The following is a 20804-nucleotide window of genomic DNA, read 5'->3' as shown; positions in this document are numbered from 1 at the left end:
TCATAAATGTTCCACTTCTAATGGAGTCTATTTCTATTGTTCCATTGTCCTGAGTTCCAGTGACCACCATAGGGTATCTTACTTTTTGGATTGTGTCCACTATTGGTACTTGCATTTGCATTCGTTTCTAGGAATAATTAAGAAACAATTGGATATAATTCATGATTTTTCATCAAGAACTCATTGTTTTATTCTATAATCAAAAGAGATGTTATTAGCTTAAAGTATTTGTTATATCAATACTTCAGTATTATTATTGTAAGACTATATTTGATATATTAAATGTGAAGGATATCTTCTCAAGCATATCTTTTTCAGTAATTGTTTCGCCACGCAATATTAGTTCTGAAGTGATGTAGAATTGATAAGTGCATATTTTTCATATATTTTGCTATTAATTTCTCTATCTTTTTCTTGTTTTGGTCTTAAATATTCTAGTTATTTTAGTTAATTTTTAATTTAGTAAATTATATTTTATTATGTTAATTTTATGTTAATTTTTATATTTTGTTATTTTAGGTGCATTTTCGGAATAATTTGTGCTTAAAAGGATCAAAGCTAGAGAGAGTTGAAGATTGTTGATGCTCGCTGCCGTGGTGATAAAGTCGAAAGGAGAAGAAGAAACAATTAAATTGATTGGCTGAATTATTAGCTAAAGGACATGAGAAATATTAGCCAAATCAAAGAGTGCATGTGAGGGAAGCCAAAGCAAATTAAAAGGCTTGGCCTTTGGCTTAAGAGTTGGAAAAGTCGGTGGGGCCCATTTGAAGACTAAATATAAAAGCCAAACTTTGGTTTTAGAAAGTGGCGGCTTTACTTTTGTTTTTAATCCTTTTCGTGAGAGGATTTAGAGCATTATAAAAGGAGAGCTGCCAGAGAGCAAAAAAGGAGAATCGGGAGAAGAGAAGAGCAGCAGCTGCAGGTTTGGAGCAAAACTGATCCAATTCGGCAAGAAGAAGAAAAAAATCAGCAGCCGGAATTCAATTGAAGAAAAAGGCAGCCGTTTGAATTAATCTCCATGATTGGTTTTATTAATTCTCTTATTCTCAATTCAATTATGTTAGGCTAGATTTTTATTTGGTTGAGGGTGAATTCAAAACCCTAAACATGCTATGCAATTAAATTTAAATTCTATCATTCAATTTATTTAATTGAGATTGTTTATGTTCTTCTATAATTAATGTTCATGATTTATTCTTGTTTTATTTAAGTGGCCAATTAGATAGGACTTGAATAAATTTTATTGCTAGATTAAAATTCTTGATCCGTAATTGTCTTGATATTTTAATCATTAGTAGCAGGTTGGAATTAGTTATTTCAATTGAAGAACATAACTTAGGTTAAATAATCCGAGCTTGTGTGTTTATTACCTAGATCAACCTAATATCTTTCTCTGTTTAATGCTTCCATTATCTTAAATTTAAAGAGCTTGTTTTAAATTATTTAATGGTTAGAGATTAGGTGAAGAGCTTGTTTTGTCTAACGACACACTAAGGAAAGATTGAGACTAACAGAGCTTATTGTTGTTTACGGTTGATAGTTTCAATATAAATTGATAATAGAATTGATATATTATGTGCATGTTTGGTGGTGGCGAATGATCCTTTAACCAAAGTTTTCATCATTATTATTTCTTTCTCCTTTAATTAGAGTTTTTTTTTATTAAATTCTTGTTCGTAGTTTTAATTTCTTTACTTCTTACTGTTTAGTTAAAAATTCATAAACTCCCCTTTTATTTATAATTGGCATTTTCTTTAGTTAGATTAATTTATATTACTATTATTATTACTACTATTATTTTATTTTAAATCTTGCTTTGGAGTTAATAATAAATATAACTAGCATAGTCTCTGTGGGATCGATCCTTACTCGCTCTGTACTAATTATTTATATTAGTGGTAAGGTTTTAAATTTGGTGCACCTTAACGACACTACCAAGAATAGAGTAGAGTTATAGTTAGAGATTCTTGCATAGTCTCATAAACTCATGTTTAACAACTCATTTTTGGTTTTTGCCATGAAAATATCTCTCTGATGGTCAAATCTATCCTTGAGGTTATTTTAGATAATTAATGGATCTTCCACCACCAAATATTGGGCTTTTAGGTACTAATGTAAGTGATGGAGAAAGAAAATCATAACTTTTGATTTTTCTTAAAAGCATGATTCATTTCCTTCCACTTAACACCTTTTAGGCCTATAGCCTGAAGGGTTTTTTCTGGCACCCAACACCATGAAAGGTAGTTTTTTCTAAAAACTTCAAGAGTGGGAATTAAGGAATTCTTGAGATTCTCCATTTTTCAAAACCTCATTAATAATCAACCCAAAAAAATGACAATATAAATATAAAATATATAAATATAAACAAAAAAATTATAAAATTTGTAGAAATTTCATGCATGTATTTAGAACCTCAGGTTATAGCTTCTAAAATCATAACTTACTACTTTAGGTTCTCACCATTTTATTTATATTGTAAACTTCAGGTTATCCAATAATATTCAAAGATAAATATATGTAAGAAAAAATCTTAATTTATTAAAATTAAGATATGTTCTCACCACTTTATTTATATTGTAAACTTCATTCAACGATAAATATATGTAAGAACAGATCTTAATTTATTAAAATTAAAATAACTTGGTCAACGGTTAAACAAGACATATAAACTAATAAATTAAACCAATCATATTAATAAAATAATAACATATTAACAAAATAATAATAATATAATTGGTATTATAAAACCAGTCCTATAAATTAAAATTGTTATAAACAAATAAACGAACAATATAAAAATATAATAATGATAAAGCATAAAAGAAATAAGTATAAATAAACAAAAGTAGTAAAAATTAAACTGTCTGTATCAAAGTACGATATTATTTGCATCAAATCAGCTGTTGTGCTGATAATGTGTTATAAATAAAATAGATAAAGAAAAAGTTTATACTAAAACAAAGTACCTAGAATTACCTTATTAATAGCTTTATTAATTAATTTTTTTTATAATGATCATCTTGAGACATAATACACAAAATTATAGGTTAAACAAGAGAAAGAAAATACTAATTTTCCTATGGGGGGCTTCTATCTTAATGAAATGGTGAAGCACCATTTACAACAATAACTTGGGCCCTCAATAAATTGTGAGTTTGCACCATTTACAACAATAACTTGGGCCCTCAATAAATTGTGAGTTTGCACTTCATAAGACAAGGCTTTAGTGGCATTCAAGGTAGTCCATGAGAAAGTTTCGATATGTTACCGGGGTCGTTTTAGCAAATCCTCAGCAATCCATAACTGTCAACAGTCAAGAGACTCGGTCCACTTTACCCTTAAGGCGCGTCAAATTACGTGCCGGCGCACGACACTCCCAAACTAACCCCAATCCTCTAACATACGCCACTCACACAGCAAAATAATCTGTGTAATAACATCACAATACCTAGAATTTTTTTGTATCGCGAAAAGAACAATAACATTTTTATTCTTATCATATAGATCCAATACCATGTCAAATGCATGTTTAGTTTCTTTTTTTCTTTTTCTTTTTTGAGCACGCATGTTTGGTAAATAGTTATTTATCCTCATAAGATTGAATTTTGACTTTCACCCTTTCAGGAAAAATTGTTTGGCATAAGCTTTAGAGCTTTTTCAAATCGATCTAATGCCGATACAAGTTTTGTAAATAGAACTTTTAATTTTTTTTTAGTTATTAATTATAATTTTTAGCAAAAATTGTGTATCAATTTTAGATATATTTTGTTTAAATATAATTTTATGAGATGGTAGAAGTAAGATTTTTAAAATAAAGCAAGAGTCTTTTTACTAGTTTAACTAGAATGCTAAAATTAAATCTTATACTAATAATAAAAGCAATCAGATTTTTTAATTATAAATAAACTATTCTTTAATTATAACTAAATTTAAGAAAAATTATGTGGTAGAATAGTTAAAATGATTTGGTTTCAAACACATGGCTAAGGTTCAAGCCACAATAATGCTAAAAAGTTGAATTTTTAGGTGAATTCTAGCTCAAGTCATAGGAACAGAATCTCCATGGCTCCATGGGACTAAGGTCCTAGGTTTAAATTTCTTTAGAGGGAATAACATGAAATTCAATGGCCCTCTAATTAAAGTAAATAGAAACAAAACAAATAAAATAAAAATTAAATTATATCACTTCTTGGTTGAGTAATAAACATTTGTCACCTCTTTATTTAAGTACTATAGTAGAGAATTTGAGTCTTTTCATATGCATTATGAAGGTTGATTTTCTTCCAAATATTTAGAAGTAGATTCGGCATATTATAAGCCCTAATATTTTGAATTGCATCATCACATAATTGATTTATAAGAATTTAATAGAGTTTAGATTGTAAATGTCAATAGAATTTCATGAAGTAAAAAAATAAAAAATAAATAAAAACAACTTTTCATTACTAAGTATTCGTATAGAACAAAAGTTAACATTAAAAGGCACTTTTATTCAATTCAACATGATCCTAGGACCAGTTCTATATAAATTAGAATACTTTATTATTATTTGAGAAAAATAATAAATTAAGGATACAGATGTTATTATCCGGGTAATAATTTGTTTGAAACGAAGCATATTCTCTCACCCTTGAAACCGTCGGCCGTCGCTATCACTTCTTTCGTCTCCTTCTCATCTAATATCCAGTGCTGGGCAGATTATCTCTCTCGCGCTCTCTCTCAATTCATCGTTTCTAACGGGATCTTTTTTCTCCTCTCTCACAAAATCATCGATCAAAAAGCCACCCATTAGAAAAAAAGAAAATTGAAGGTAAACAAAATTAAAAATTAAAAAAAAAAAGAATTAGAATTGTTGATAAGGTTGGAGGTGGGGAAAAATGGATCTGTGGACGGTGCATGTAAAGAACGCGAGCTTAGGCCCTCCTGTTTGGATGAGGATTTGTAAACCCGGTTCCAGTTTTATGGGTAAAGTTGGAGTTTTTGAGATCAATGTCTTGAAACGCAGACTCGTTTCATCTCATACTCAGAATCATAAGTTGCTTGTTACTTCTATGGCCAAGAAGAACCACGACAGCAACTCATCTTCGTCTGGTAATGATTATATATGTATATGTATGTATGTATAGATATACATAGAGAGAGAGAGAGACGCACACACATACATATATACATACATATATGTATGTATGTATGTATATTGGATTATTTTGTAATCTGGGTTTGTTTTAGATTCTGTGATGGAGGTTGAATTTTGGGGTTTTAGGGTTATTGTGGCTTTAGGTGTTGATGTATGGTTTCTGGAAAAATTGTAGTTATATTTTGAAAAAATTTCACTAGGATCAGTGTTAGAAAGTGAAATTACGTGTGTATAGCAAATGTCTGTTTGATGATACAGTGAAAAAATTGAAATCATAACTTATGGTTTCATTTTAAGCTCACTAAAAGGAATTTAGGGTATGTTGGGATTGAGGTGATGTGAAATAAAATTGGCAAGTATAAGTGAGCGAGTGCTGGTAAACCTTAGTTTCCAAGTGCGTGTTATTGAAGGGTTTTCATAATGCAGAGACTTAGTAGTTAGAACTACTCTCAATGGGTTATGACTTGCATTGCTCAATCCTCTTACGTTAAGCAATATGAGGAATACGAGATTATTTTGGTAGTGTTATATATCATCTAAACTGTTTTTAAAGCCATTAGTAGGTAGTTACAATTTTGTTCCGTGCTTCACTAGCCTTTGCTGCTTGCACTTCCATGGACTCAATATTATGTTGATTATGGAACCTGCAAAGACATTTGTGTAGCTGCACGGATATTGTATTTCAATTTAATGTATGGCTCTGGATAGATTGAATCTTATATGCTTTTCATTTTTGATCTTCTTGTTCTTCCCTTTTGTTTTTGGATGTTTTTGTTCATTTTCCTATTATTATTGCTGTTCTGACAGAATGAACAATCAAAGCTAAGCCTTTATTTTTGCACAAAAAGCAGCATTGGCGTTTGTTGTTCAGTATGTGTTTGGATAGTTGTGCAAAACAACAATATCTTCTGGTTCAATTGCTCCTTCAGCTAGAGATGTGACTTGGGTCTTGAACCAACTCAGTACTTTTTTTATTGCTCATGCGGTTGTCACTGTATATAATAACAGGCTTGATACTTTTGGGGGAAGGAACTTAATTTAGGTGATGATAGTTCAATTTGCTGTGTGTTTGATGAGATTCATTGAAAGAGCTAAATTCTTTATCTGTCAATAATAGGTCCATCCTTAGCTCTGTGCTTGTACTATGATTTTATATTTTTGGACTTCTTCCTAAATTCATTCATCAAGCCTTAACTAGAGTTACAATCAACATTATTTTGTTGCTTAGTAGTTTTCATTTATGTCAAACAATAAGATTCTCTTGGCAAAAGCTAAACATTAGCAAGACATGATGGAAGTACTTAAGAGTATGGAAATCCTGTTCTTTTAACTCTGAATCTTCAAATTCTAGCGAAGACAAGGACACTTCTTAATGAAAAAAGAGAGCCTGTACAAGTATTATTGCCATTTAGTCGGATTATATAAAATGCATTTTATGGAGCTGTGTTTTCGTAAATCATTTTCTAGTACATGCTGCACAAATAATCTATCAAATCAACTGCTAACTCTGTGCAATCTTTGCTTTTTTGTTTATAGGTGTATTTTTTAGGTTATGGGCAGAGAAAAACTGAAAAAGAAAAGAAGGGTATGGAGCAGGGATTATAGAAAGCCAAACCCGTAGGGTAGAGAAATTGAAATGGCTTTGTGGATCTTACATTACCCAGAGAACTAAAGATTCCTTCATCCTCTAACGTTAAAACTTATTTCATTTCTGTCCAAAAATGACTCTTAGGATAACAAACACAAACCATCTTCATGAAATTTGAAGTCTCCTATCTTCCTATAAATAAAATGCTGCAAACGAGATTAGAATAACCCATTTCACATTAGAAACCAAGACAAAGTTATAACACAAATTCAAATTGACAGGTCAGTAAAACAGAGTGGATGTTTTAACTTTATAATTGCCTACAATACATTATGCAGGAGTCGGACACATATTTTGTCTCTTTCAAATAGTATGATTTGTGTTAGTTCCCATGAACAATGTTGCTGGCTAACACTCCACTTCAGGAGGATCTTAGCCTTCTAGTATTAAAAGGTGTCTGAAAAAATGAGGTTGTGATCGTCAATTGGCCTAGTAAAGGAAGATTTGTTAGATAAGCACCCTGGTTTATCAAGATTCCATTTCCTTATTTAAGCCTGATAGGTTGTATGGAACTACTTTGATAAAAGGCAGAAAGTGTGCCCATTCTTTAGCTTCTCTATTATTTAGATTTCTTTTATGTCCTAGATTCAATCCCATAGAGAAAATAGTAAACCATACTCAAAGCAGAATCATTATAGGAACCAGGCAGCTTGTAGATATGCAGCAACAGAACTCTGAGGGAAATTCCCTATTTATGTATCTGCCCAAATCTTACTTTCTTCATTGCCATTACCCAAGCTCATATTAGAGTAAATAATACTATTCCTCGAGGAGATATAATTCCACGGACAGTGGCTTGAGTCCTGAAAGATTATTGAACCATCTATGAATACCTTTTACTTTAGCAAACAGCTTTCATTTAAACTCCTCTGTATGTATCTTTACATATTTACTTACAAAGAGAAAATTCATGATATTCTTCTTACTACTTCTCATAATAGCTTATGATAATAAAAACTCTTATCTAAATCTTTTATTAGGTAGTAACTGATCTCTAGCAAGAATTTTTATATTTTGACTAGTTTTGGAGAACTTGTGTGAGCAGAAATTATCTTTGGGATCTCGAACACTGACTGAAGATAAGACCAATGATAATTACATACTGGGTCTTGACTTCCACATGATTCTTGTTCCGATGGAGCTTGTAGTTGGATATTGACCGGTCTAATGGGTGCTTAAACTTTTAACCTACTTAAATTGTAGTTTAACACAATTAACAATTATGATTATGAATTCAGGAAATGGTGATCGATCTAGTCCAGAAGGAGATAATCTGAAACGAAACAATTCTTCTGACAGCAACAAATCCAATGACACTGCATCCCAGAAGTCCCCTCATATAAACTTGGACTGGAGAGAGTTCAGAGCTAATCTGTTTGCCCGGGAACAGGTGAAGTATTTTGTCTTTAGTGAGTTGGTCGTTGTTTGTTTGTTTACTCTATTCCACAATGGACAGTATTGAAGTTTTAGGAAGTGCAACAGATTTGGGAAGCTCACCTTTTTCCTTTCTAATGTTTTAGTCAGTTTAGTTCACAACTTCTGATAATAAACCTTAGTTGGAGTTACATTGTGTCTTTTGGATTTGCTCTAGTAGTGTAGCCCTGCCTGTTATATCGGTCAAATTACACTTTCAATAGAAGTAAATATACTTATTTGGAAAATTCTTGAAGGAGAAGTTGGGATACTTCTATCCTTCTTTTGGAAAAGGAAGTACAAATATAATGAAAAGGGTTTAATTTTAAAGCCATTCAATGTTTTTCTTTTTCACCTACATTTCTAAGATCAAAGCAATGCCCCAGAGCTGAGACTTGTTGGGTGAAAAGATTCCAGGCTGAGTGCCATTACTGTTTTTCTTCCGTTTTTAGTTCCACACCCCCCCCCCCCCCCTTCTTTTTTTAAAAGTAGCTGTTTCAATGACCATTAAACCACTACTTTACCTGAGCCAATTTGATCTGGATCATAGCCTCATTTTTATTCCTTTCTGCTGTGATACAGTAATTACTTCATGACTTGATATGGAGTGTCTTTTTCACTGACATAATGAAAGACATGCATAGTGAAATTTACACTTTAATTATTTGATCAGGCAGAGAAGTCAGAATCTGATACCCAAAACCAAGGTGGGTCAACTCATGAGTCCAAACCTCTAGGCCTAAAATGGGCCCACCCTATTCCAGTTCCTGAGACGGGCTGTGTCCTTGTTGCCACAGAAAAGCTTGATGGGATTCGTACCTTTGAGAGGACTGTTGTTCTGCTCCTCAGATCTGGTACCAGACATCCACAGGAAGGGCCATTCGGAGTTGTCATTAACCGTCCACTTCACAAGAAGATCAAACACATGAAGCCTACAAATCATGAATTAGCGACCACTTTTGCTGATTGTTCTTTGCATTTTGGTGGGCCTCTGGAAGCCAGCATGTTTCTTCTTAAAACAGGTCAGTCAAAACTTCCTGGGTTTGAGGAGGTTATTCCTGGCCTATGTTTCGGGGCAAGAAACAGCTTGGATGAAGCGGCAGCCCTGGTGAAGAAAGGGGTGCTTAAACCTCAGGATTTCAGATTCTTTGTTGGTTATGCCGGTTGGCAGCTGGATCAATTGAGAGAGGAGATTGAATCAGATTATTGGTATGTTGCTGCATGTAGCTCAGATTTGATCTGTGGTGCTACATCCGATACATCATCAGAGAGTTTGTGGGAGGAAATTTTGCAGCTTATGGGTGGTCACTACTCGGAATTGAGCCGGAAGCCTAAGCAAGATATGTAGGTATATTTTAGCTAATGGTTGCCCCTAGAATGTAGATATCATTCTGGAAGTTGAAGCAGAATCTGTGATGAGGGTATTTGAGCAGCCAAATGTACAGAAAGTTCACTGACTTTTTTAGTCAGTAGATCTTTTACCATTTTTCTGTTTTTTCCCCATAAGAACCTTGCTAATTATAGTTTATGTATGTAATAATACTCACATTATCTTATTGAGAGCAAAATAAAATCTTTGTGCTAAATTTAAAGAGTCAGTTCATGAAAGGAAAATCATAGTCATAGGGCCAAAAGAAATCAATTTGTGGCTTGCATTTGATGAAATGTGTAATGTTTTATTATTTGATTAATTTTCATGTAAAGATTTTTGTTAGAATGTTTTGTTGGGTTCAAAGTTCTCTCTCTCTCTAAACATGTCCTGAGCAACCTTTGCAAGTTAAGAGAGGATCCTGAAAAATATTTTGAAAACTTAAATTTACGATACAAAATTTTATAAGTAGGTCCCAGAAGTAAGCAAAATAAAGCAGTTGATCAGCGAATTATGGGAAAAAAAATAATGAATTTTTCTCTCATATTAAATGCCAAAATCACTGTTCCATTCACAGTGTGTGTCCCTAATTGCATAGAAGTAAGCTATGCATAATTACATAGGACTAAGCTATGCATCATTTTCATTAATTACAGCAAATTCCATTCATTTTCTATTGAAGCTCGCCCAGAGACTGATTATATGTAAACTATCCCTAATTCTAGCGTGCGCAGAATTAGAACTGAAACCTTTCTTATAGATCTTATCAGCTGAACCAACTACATCCAATAAAATGCTGCGTTTGGTTGGGAAATCCATGAGGGTGACAGGAATCCTTTGTTGCTTGGGTTTCTGGAATGAGTATATGCCTGAAATTTTATGTTCAGTTTAGCTAAATTTCACAGAATGAGCAAGACAAGCGTAAACCCATCTCTTAAATACAGTGAAAGGACAGATATGTTACAGCCAGTACACAAATACTTTTCATCTAACCCAACAACCCTTCCCCCTTCTGCTATACAAAATTACAAATCAAGCTCCCTCACCCACAAGGTGCAAGTATAAACAAAATACAGGATAAAAGAAAACTATGCACAGATGCCTGTCAATTTTATGAACTCCAGAACTATTTTTGACTGCATGAGAATCTTTCATAACCTCCAATCATAGGCATCAGCTCAACATCGGTTTAAGCCTCCCAGCCTCCACGGCATTTATGTCTACGGTATATGATTATGGATCGACAAACAATGTTAGCTTCCCAGAGAAGTCAACTGATTTTGCTGTCGAGAATAGTCAGACCCCTGTGAGGATCCAATGCTAACAAGGAACCACGGTCAAAATTCTTGAGAGTTACCGTCCATATCTTCCATAATGATTTGGCTGACCGACAACAAGGCCATTGTTGTTAGTTCCAGACTTCTCAAGACGAGCTTTACGGACAGCATGCTGTATTTGTCTCTCGTGCTCTTTAAGTATGTCTTCCATGTTTCCCCCAGGAGGCATCAATGGTCCAGAGTAATGAATCCTGTTTTTCTTCGGCACATACCCCTGAAATAACACAAGTGCAATGCAGTTCTATTAAGTACAAAATCATGATGACCACAGAAGGATTCAACACTTGGCTTAAGAACAATTTAGCGAAATGTGGACAGGAAATATTTTTTTTTAATTTTATCATAGCCAAGGGTACGAGGGAAAAGTAAGAGTTTCTTTACCATATTTGAATCCCTGATGAACACTCTATCATTCATTCGATTATTATTGTTAGAGAAGTCAGCTGCTGTCTGAGGCAAATGAGATCTCTGCGTTCTCAACTCTGAATTATTTCTTGTAGAGACCGTACTCTTATTCCATGATGCGCTAGGGTGAACTGCTGTACTAGAATGAGAGTTTACATTCTGCCTACCTACTGTAGGCGGTTCAATCCGGAAGCCAGAACAACTATCCTCCTGGTTATGGAATTTGTGGCTGATGCTTGTGGGTTTTGACTGTCCTGATGGTATGAACTCTGGTGTTCGGACTGCACTAAAATCTCTTGAACCTCGTCTAACAGATTCAGGTCCACGCCCTCTAACAGCCTCCGCTTCTTGCCTACAGTTTGCAAGAGAATGCATATATGTGAATGTCCTTAATAAATTATGACAGGATCTTCTGAAATGGAAACAACATACAGATACACAGACGTATTTAAGAAAGAATTAATAGTGTCTGATAGCATACTTTCTTGCTTCCTGATCACGAAGCTTGGCGTCTAGTTCCTTGCTCGGAGGATATTTTGGCAAATTTGATGGATCACAAGGAAGAGGCTCCGTTTTAAAGAACTGGAAAATTGAACAAAAAAATTTAGAAGAAGCACTTCAAAATTTGGAAATAAGAATATAAAATGCAATTATCAGAATGTCTGCCAAATGAACAGTTAGTTTAATCTGCACTCGTACGAAAACAGAAATACTACAGGTAATAGCTGGGAAATTTGTTTCATGTTGCAGATAGAAAGGTTAAAATCTCAGGCAAATCTCAACATTTGTGATCATTTGATTCAACAAATGTGTAAGTCAAATGAAATGTACCTCACTTCTTAGTGCTGAAGCAGCTGATCCCCGATTCTCTGGTTCAATTGTGAGTAGTTTATCAACTAGAGCCAGAGCTGACTGAGGGAAGTTTCTAAATGTCTCGAGAACTTTACGCTTGTAAGGTTGCTGAGGCTTGAAACTAGTTGCATGTGCGGATTTTGATTTCCGCCAGTAATCCTCAGAGGGTGAACCACAAAGCTTAAATATCTTGTGCATTTGCTCCACCTGTAATTACATGGAACACTGTTGTTATAATCACCTAAATGTGACTGCCGTGTTAAATTTTTCAATTTTCCCTCGCTCATTATTTATAATGCCCATTGCATCCGCAGAAATATTAATCATGCTTTTCACAAGAGTTCATAGATAATAATCTACTGTCTTAAAGATAGCATGGAAACACTGAACAAACAAACATTCACACAACACATGATGCACACAAGTAATGCTCACTGCATACTAATTCTTGTTTTCCATTCCCCACATGGAAGTTTAATCTAGAGCAAAGCAAAATGTTCCTTAAGTTCAGTTATATCTAAATACATGTAAAATGTCCTCTTTAGATTGGACGGAATTTTCTTTACACCAAAGCATGGAAAACATATGTTTCTATGCAAAATTAATAAGATATTTGAAAAATTTATAATCAGTTATCTGCTACGTGAGACAATTTAAGAATGTTAGCCTATATATAATGTAATGAGAATACCTCTGTTCTTCCCGGCATAATAGGTTTCCCAGCAAACAGTTCAGCAAGGATGCAACCAGCACTCCACATATCTATAGCAGCTCCATACTTTGTAGCACCAAGTAAAAGCTCAGGTGCCCGATACCACAAAGTCACAACACGACTTGTTAAAGGCAGATTTTGACTAGGGTCATAAGTAGTCGCCAGACCAAAATCTCCAATCTTAAGAACTCCAGCATTGTTGATCAAAAGATTTGAACCCTTAATGTCTCGGTGCAAGATACCACGACTATGGCAGTGTTCAAGTCCACGAAGCAACTGTTGCATATAACATTTGATCTGCAATCCAGTTGCATAAATTTCAATATAAGACTAATATCAACTGCAAGATGAGTAAACTATTTGGTCTAAATGGCCAGAAGAAACGTGGAAAGTTTGAGCATATAGTCGGTCAATCTTTCCAGCAGTAAGTTCACCTAATAAACTGAGAGAATATTACAAAACTTGGCACTTAAAACATCAAAATCAATAGAACAGCAATTACTTGTGGTTCAGTGAACTTGATGCCTGGTGTTGTTGCAAGCCCAGCAAGGTCGTGCTCCATGTACTCAAAGACAAGGTACAAGCTGCCTGACCTTGAAGTAACTAGACCCTCAAGCTTCATAACATTTGGATGGTCAAGTTTACGCAAAATATGGATTTCCCTGGCCATGAATCGAACACTTTCTGGATCCATATTGGCAAACCGCACTTTCTTCAATGCAACAATTTTACCAGTCTCAAGATCACGGGCTTTATATACACTGCTATAAGTTCCTTGTCCAATCTGCAAATTTATCATAACATTTGGAAATTAGCATATAAAATGACAGAACAAGCTGAGCAAGCCTATATCTAAGAAATTAGAACTCCAACCAAACAGCCATGAGCTAAATGCACATTAACAAACATATTTGCCAGTGAATCACATCTTAGACTACCAAAGTATGTACTTCATGATTAAGGTAAATTTCCTTACTGCCTCGATGGATTGTTTTCCGAGTCTTTCAACTCGTCATCATTTCAAAGTATCACTATAAAACAACTATAACATCATATCATTCCAACCATTATTACAAGATATTAGATGTAAGCAGTTGTGTCAAATTAAAAGGAAGATAATTGTTATCAACACCAAAGCAGAGCGTAAACTACTACGTTTAACTTTTCTTTAGCTCTAAGATAACTCTAAATTAACTTGAGAGCTTCATCTAACCAGACTCCCCAAGAATCCACCAATTACGATGTTCAAGATCATGGCTTTATTACAAAAAAAAAAGACAAAAACAAGTAAAAAAGTTATAAATCTGAGAATCAAATTAAATCCAAACATCCAAGATAATAAGCAACATATATGAAAGAGGCAATAACAAGAACTAACTTTGTCTATCTTCTCAAAGGCATCTGCCCGTCGCGGCTGCCATCCTTTGATTGCTTCACCAGCAACTGAAGTTAACCATGAAGGCCAACCAGCAACCACTTCGTCTCCTTCAGGCCCAACTGGCAAGCAAACTATCCTAGACATCTGCGGTTGCAATCCTACAGCTACAATGGTTGTTTCCGTTCCCGTTCCCATTCCCATATCCATTGTAGCACATCTTTGATGACGATTTCGTTTAGGCCTCTCTACAATCGTTGTCCTCGGATTCTCTCCCTCATCAAATGGAACAGTCACATTAGCCTTCAACCCAGGCTGCTGCTGCTGCTGCTGCCCCCGCCTCACTGATCCTTCATTTCCAACAACTATCCCCCCAGGATGCTCTCTCAATGAAGGAGCTGGAGCAACCAATTGAACAGAGGAAATGTTCAATTGTTTGTCCCTATCGCTTGCATGAATTTCATCTTCTGGTGCAGCTCCCTTGGAACAAATGCAGCCCATAATCTTGCCCACCCTCACAATCCCTTTTGTTGCCGAAGAGGTGTGATTTTTAATTATTCACAAGCCACCCTTTGCAATAATGTCAACATTAAGCAAAAGGGTAACCATGAACTCTACCCAATTTCACAAATATTGAAATTACCAATCTTGGTTCTCCCAATTTCAACCAAATTTCAATCATACTCATAGAAAAAGCAAGATTTTCAACTCCTTAACCATACAACAGCAATGTACAAAACTGTAAGGAAAACACTTTTGGAATCAACAGAACTCACAAGAAAAACCAAAACAAAAAGTAACTATCACAAAACCTTGTGTAACGAAAATCAAGAACTAAGAACAAGAGATGGGAAGTGGAGCAAAAACCAGAAAAAAAAAAAAAATTTGTTTGAAAACCAAAACCAGAAATCCTAGCAAAGGACGTAAAGAATTTTTTTTTTTAATTATTAGATAAATTAAGAGACTATATGTTCTATGATGTAGGAATTCTGGCCGGCCTTATTGGGTTTCTGGGTTTTTGTTCCTTCTCTTTCCAATCAATAAAAATGACCCAAAACTGAAATTTTTTTCTTTCTTTCTTTGTAGACACAAGAGATTGACAGATTGAGAGGACATGGATGGAAATTAGAGAGAAATTTTGAAAAATTAATTAGATAAAAAATTTAATTAATTTTTTATTGATTTTGTTTAAAGTTGGTATATGGGTTGTGTGTTGTCTGTGTAACAAAGCTACGAATGAGCATGATTTGCGGATCTAAATTTGCGAAATGCCATACATTTTACTGTTATAACGATTAATTTTTATCTTCATTTTTTTTTAATACTAATGGCTGCTGACACAGTCGCAGGCTCACAGCTCTTTTCCTTCTTCAATCTTCACTTCCATTTTCTCTTTATCTGATAGAAACAGAAAGTGGTAGTTAGTGACGAGGAGCAATAGCATCTAGGTACCTGATTTTTTTATTTCTCAAATAAGGGCGTATATTTTTCTGTTTGTATCAAATTGTTAACCGACTCTTCAAGAAAATGATTGAGTACCCATATTGGTTTTTATTTGAACACTTCCATTGCACTTAGATTAGTATATGCATGATAATAGTGGATTGTATTTACTCGTATGTTGAAGAAATGTATAAGGAAAAAAAAAAATCTTTGAAGTTTTTTAGTCCACTCTTTTATGATAGTGAGAGAAAGTGAGGGTCGTTCTCTTATAAATAAAATGAAAGTTTTTTACTATTCAGTTACATGTTTTGACTCTAATAAGATAATTTAGTTGTTTTGATATCTTACAATTAAAGTAAGATGATTAGCTTCAAAATAATTAAATAGTTCTTTCTACTTATTTGATGCCATATTTATTCATAGGATAGTTATATAGAATAATAAGTAACCTTACAAGCTAAAAAATTTATAATCCACTCACATTTATCCATAAGACATTACATAAAATACTAAGTAAGTTTACAAGTTAAAAATTATCTAACTTGAGATATTACTAAAAAGTATACCTTTACAATTAATTCAAATATTTGGATGGAATGAGAAGAGTGCTCGGTAGCAAAATTAAAAAAAAAAATCACGCTCTTAGTTTGTAATGATCAAAACAATAGTAATTGCAAGGATTTATTAATTTCAATAGAGGTTACAGGCTCCTTCTCTTTCCTTTTTTGCCTCCCTCTCTCTCAAAAATCTCTAGAACAAAATAAAACAGCTCTCCTTTTATTAATCCATTGAAAAAGATAGATATATCCATCTAGATCTTGATATATAATGTTTTTATTTATTTTGATCTTGATCTGTGATAGCTTTATAATTTTTATTTTATAAATATATATAATTTTTCTCTCTCTAGATTTGAAGTTTACATGTTTCAAATCTGAAAAGTTAGAGAAAAAAATGAATCTTTCTAGTGCTCTGATAGTGTAAAATATGTAAAAAAGTAATTTAAAAACTTCTAAATAAAATTCAAATGAGTTATGTGCACATTAAATGAAGATATGCTTTGTTGATATCTTAAGTAGTGCATGAATTCCTCTTATATACTTCAGTAAGGTTTATCGGTCAACCCATTATTCATAGTAGTAAACTATTAATTTAATTATATTACCTATGGTGTTATAATGCTGTTTCTTCTGTTGGAACTAAATGTAAAAAAAATCAAAAATAGAGGTCGGGGACTTCTTTAACGGAAATGGACTTTTATGGACATATTACATCCTTCAGAAAATATGGAAGAAATCAGGTATCTGATTGTTATTACCCTTCGTCAAGTTTGTATTGAGACCACAGAATCTTGAACGAGATTGAAGCTTCAGCCTTCAGACGTGCGATGCAATAACAAGTTAGAACGTTGAAACTCCCAGCAACCGGCACGTGGCTTCATGTCAAATCCTGAACTGGATTGCCGCCAAATTTGGGTGGGCTACCATTTATTGAAAAACAATAACGAACATTGTATTTTATTTCGGATTATTACAGCATACAAGATTTTTTTATTATGTTTAAAATAATATCTCTATTAATTTCAAACAAAAATCTATATTACTATTATTATCTTAAAAAATAGTAATTTGATCTTGTATTTTAAATTCTATTTTTCCCCTTCAATTAGTCTGATAACAATTTAACCTTGTCCAGGTATCTCTGCTGGGCACACTGTTAATTGTATTTACAAAAATGTCGTTCAATGTACAAGAATATTGGAAGTGTTTGATAATTAAAGTAAACTCTTTTAGTTCGGTTTTTGAAGAAATGAACTAAACGAACAGTGAAATATATAAAGAAAACTAAACGGAATAAAATTTCTGTTCACATTCTCTTAATTGATCGGTGTAAGTCCAGTGTGATCTAAAAAAATAAAATGAACCACATTGAAGTCAATAATCCTAATTTCAATCATTAAAAACAAAATTAATAAGATTAAATCATTTTGATCATTTATTAATGATAATGTGTGTGTGTGTGTGTGTGTATATTACAGGTCCGAAAATTTCATATTGAGAGGTTTCCTTTGGACTTTTTTTTTTTTAAGAAAAAAACTAACACTCCAGCAATAGGTCGTAAAAGAATTATGGAACTATTTCAGCATCTACCTACGAGATAGGGGGAGCTTCCAATGGCCCAGCTGAAGGAAAGAGAAGCCATGGCAGCCAGTGCCTCTTCATAACACTCCAAAGCAAAGTTAAGGTGGATTTCCCACGTTTTAGATGCTAGTGAAGATCCTGCAAATTTGGCTATGTAGAGTTGATGAATTATTTCAAACAACAGAACAAAGTCGGAAAAAGTAGGATTAGGGCTCTTTTCACTTTGAATGGGAGGCACAAATGTGGTACCATCTACTTCAGTAAGAGTCGATCAATGGAAGTATATTGGGACATGTTCGAAGGTCTTCGTTTACAATATAGTTCAACATGAATTTTTTTATCCATCCAATGAGCTTACCAGATTACGACAAACTAATAGTGTGGGAGATCAATTCAGGCTTAGTTTGAAAAGGCTCCTTGCCAAGGCTGAATCCCTTTCCCAAGATAAATAAATTCGTTGTTTTTTCAGTAGATTTAAGGAGAATATTGAGGTTTATGTGTTAGTTAGGAGACTAAGTTATTTACATCAACTTAAAATCAATTTTTTTTATATAACTGTCGTTGTTTGTCAAATAACTAGAAGGTCATAAGAATTTGCTTTTGAGTCACTTATAAACTACATAGACACAACATAGCTTACCAATTGCCCAACAACTATAAGATTGGCATGACTATATGAAGTTAGGAATGCATCTTTGGGCAAATTTTTTTTATCAAAATGTGGAGAAATTTTAGAATATCTTTGATATATTACAATAAATTAATGCATGCATGATGTGTATAATTGAATAATCGCCTGTAACACCCTAGGTGAGATCATAATGTCATGACCCAACCCAGATCTAGCAAGATATTGTCCGCACGAGTTTGTTTCTGAGGCGCCCACACACTCCAAAATGTGTCTTGCTAATTAAGGTGTGGATCACCCCTTATATACCCAGCATCTCTCCCGTGCTTTGCCGATGTGGGATTTGCCTAGGGTGTTACATACACCCCCTTGGGGACTCAGCGTCCTCACTGAGGTTTGCCCCACCATCGCTTAAGAGGACACGCGGAATTAAGGTGTGGATCACCCCTTATATACCTAGCATCTCTCCCGTACTTTGCCGATGTGGGATTTGCCTAGGGTGTTACATATACCCCCTTGGAGACTCAGCGTCCTCACTGAGGTTTGCCCCACCATCGCTCAAGAGGACACGCGGAGCCGCTCTGATACCATAATGTCATGACTCAACCCAGATTTGGCAAGATATTGTCCGCTTTGGGCCTTAACAAGACCCGCACGAGTTTGTTTTTGAGGTGCCCATACACCCCAAAACGCGTCTTGCCAATTAAGGTGTGGATCACTCCTTATATACCCAACATCTCTCTCGTGCTTTGCCAATGTGGGATTCGCCTAGGGTGTTACATCACCACTCACATGATGATTCAAAATTCAAATAAATACACAAATGTCATAACATTATTTACTCGTTGTATGTCTGACATAGTACCTCTGATATATTCTAAAATTTGTCCAAAATGTGAAGACGATGGGATAAGTAAGGAAGCCAAATAAGGCGATCAACACTGGAAGAGGTTTGAGTGTGATAATTGAGAAACGTTTATTCTTGAAACGCAATGGAAAGTTTCATCCTGGCCATTGTTGCCAGTAGTTATTCATGATATAACAAATTAATATATTCATTTTAAGATTATTTTGGACATCAAACAAAATTATTTGAATAATATTAATCTACATCATACCTATTTTATTAATATTAAATTTTATTAATCCAAGATTTATTTGAAATAAAATAAATATGACATATTTTTTGAATGGAAATACAAACAAGTATTAAACTGAATATAATAAATAAATACTTTACATTTTAAAAATTATTAAAAAATATTTGAATGCTATCAGTCAGTTATACATAGTTTATCATCAATATTATATGTGCATTAGTTATATATTCAAAAACATTAAAACCATTTTCATTAGTTACTATAATCAAAATGAGTCAAATATTGTGCAGCCCGAGTACCAATATTTTATTTTCTTGGCTGAGATCATCTACAAGATTATTTCAGGAACCAAAATTTCATTTACAGTAACTACACATACATAATTTATTGGTCTTGCTATGGTGCATAAGCTGCACCTGCAAAGGTAAAAAGTTTCCCATAATTTATTCATATTTCACATCTTTAACCTTACTTGGGTCTCAACAATGGAAGAATGATAATGAGTCATAGGAGATTAGTTAGAGAGTTTAAGATCGAGCAAAAGTTTTTCGTCCTGGAAGCAGAGGGAAATGAATTCATCAAGATTTCAGAGCAAAGTCAGTTCCGTAGATTCTTCAACTAAGTAGAATGCTCTGTGGCTAAGGAAGAGGCTTCTGGATACAATTAAAGCCAACTCAAGGATTAATCTTTATGAAGTTTACACTTTACAGGGTAAGCATTCTACAAGTTTGGATAGAGAAATACCAAATAAGAACAGATCTTTCCTTACAGTTTTCAAAAATGGGGGTCGAAACGGAGTGTTGATGCCGAAATCCGAACGAGTTGGTTAGTGACTCAATTTCAGATCCCTGCATCATCATTAAATTTGTTTGGTGGGAAGCTGCTGGTTGATCTCCAAGAATATTCTCTGACTATGAGCAGAACATTCATGAGCATATAATCTTCAAGCTGACAATCAATAAGTACCTGAAATTACAGAGAATGGTCAGAGGTGCCGGAAGTTTTTCTGGCATAAACTCTCCGACGCTCAAGTCAGTTATGGGGTTTACAAGAAAAACCAAATATGCCGTTTCTCATATGGCTTAATAAACATTGCCTTAAAACCAAAAGCTTTTTGAATAATTTATAGAAAAGTAAAGTAGAGTATCCAGAAAGAATTTCTCAGTGAGATCAAGAGAAAAAGAGCCCCCCTTTTCCTCCTTTGGCGTGGTTTTCTCGGGGTTTTTATAAACACCCCACACCCA

General features: G+C 33.9%; 2 protein-coding genes across 2 annotated transcripts; one reads left to right on the top strand and one right to left on the bottom strand.

Moving 5' to 3' along the window:
• Positions 1–4644: 4644 nt before the first annotated feature.
• On the top strand, positions 4645–9796 carry LOC102620824 (uncharacterized). Its single transcript, XM_006478187.3, has 3 exons — positions 4645–5091; positions 8024–8175; positions 8872–9796. Exons 1-3 carry the CDS (start codon positions 4878–4880, stop codon positions 9544–9546), a joined length of 1041 nt encoding a protein of 346 aa, XP_006478250.2. The 5' UTR covers positions 4645–4877; the 3' UTR covers positions 9547–9796.
• Positions 9797–10220: 424 nt separating this feature from the next.
• On the bottom strand, positions 10221–15715 carry LOC102621118 (probable serine/threonine-protein kinase At1g54610). Its single transcript, XM_006478188.4, has 7 exons — positions 14252–15715; positions 13376–13657; positions 12853–13170; positions 12141–12368; positions 11791–11891; positions 11286–11661; positions 10221–11118 (listed from the first exon to the last, which is right to left on the bottom strand). The coding sequence occupies exons 1-7, from the start codon at positions 14747–14749 to the stop codon at positions 10921–10923; spliced, it is 2001 nt and encodes a 666-aa protein (XP_006478251.2). The 5' UTR covers positions 14750–15715; the 3' UTR covers positions 10221–10920.
• Positions 15716–20804: the final 5089 nt, after the last annotated feature.

This window comes from Citrus sinensis, chromosome 3 (genome assembly GCF_022201045.2).
Source record: "Citrus sinensis cultivar Valencia sweet orange chromosome 3, DVS_A1.0, whole genome shotgun sequence".
Classification (NCBI taxonomy): Eukaryota; Viridiplantae; Streptophyta; class Magnoliopsida; order Sapindales; family Rutaceae; genus Citrus; species Citrus sinensis.
The sequence above is the reverse complement of the archived record's forward strand: the minus strand, read 5'-3'. Positions and strand labels throughout refer to the sequence as shown.

Bases quoted from the DNA above. Each gene is read 5' to 3' on its own strand.
- LOC102620824 (XM_006478187.3), top strand. From the start codon at position 4,878: ATGGATCTGTGGACGGTGCATGTAAAGAACGCGAGCTTAGGCCCTCCT. The intron at 5,092-8,023 runs GTAATGATTATA...TTATGAATTCAG, and splicing joins CAGCAACTCATCTTCGTCTG to GAAATGGTGATCGATCTAGT. The intron at 8,176-8,871 runs GTGAAGTATTTT...TTATTTGATCAG, and splicing joins ATCTGTTTGCCCGGGAACAG to GCAGAGAAGTCAGAATCTGA.
- LOC102621118 (XM_006478188.4), bottom strand. From the start codon at position 14,749: ATGGGCTGCATTTGTTCCAAGGGAGCTGCACCAGAAGATGAAATTCAT. The intron at 13,658-14,251 runs GTTAGTTCTTGT...ATAAATTTGCAG, and splicing joins CCTTTGAGAAGATAGACAAA to ATTGGACAAGGAACTTATAG. The intron at 12,369-12,852 runs GTATTCTCATTA...ATGTAATTACAG, and splicing joins TTATGCCGGGAAGAACAGAG to GTGGAGCAAATGCACAAGAT.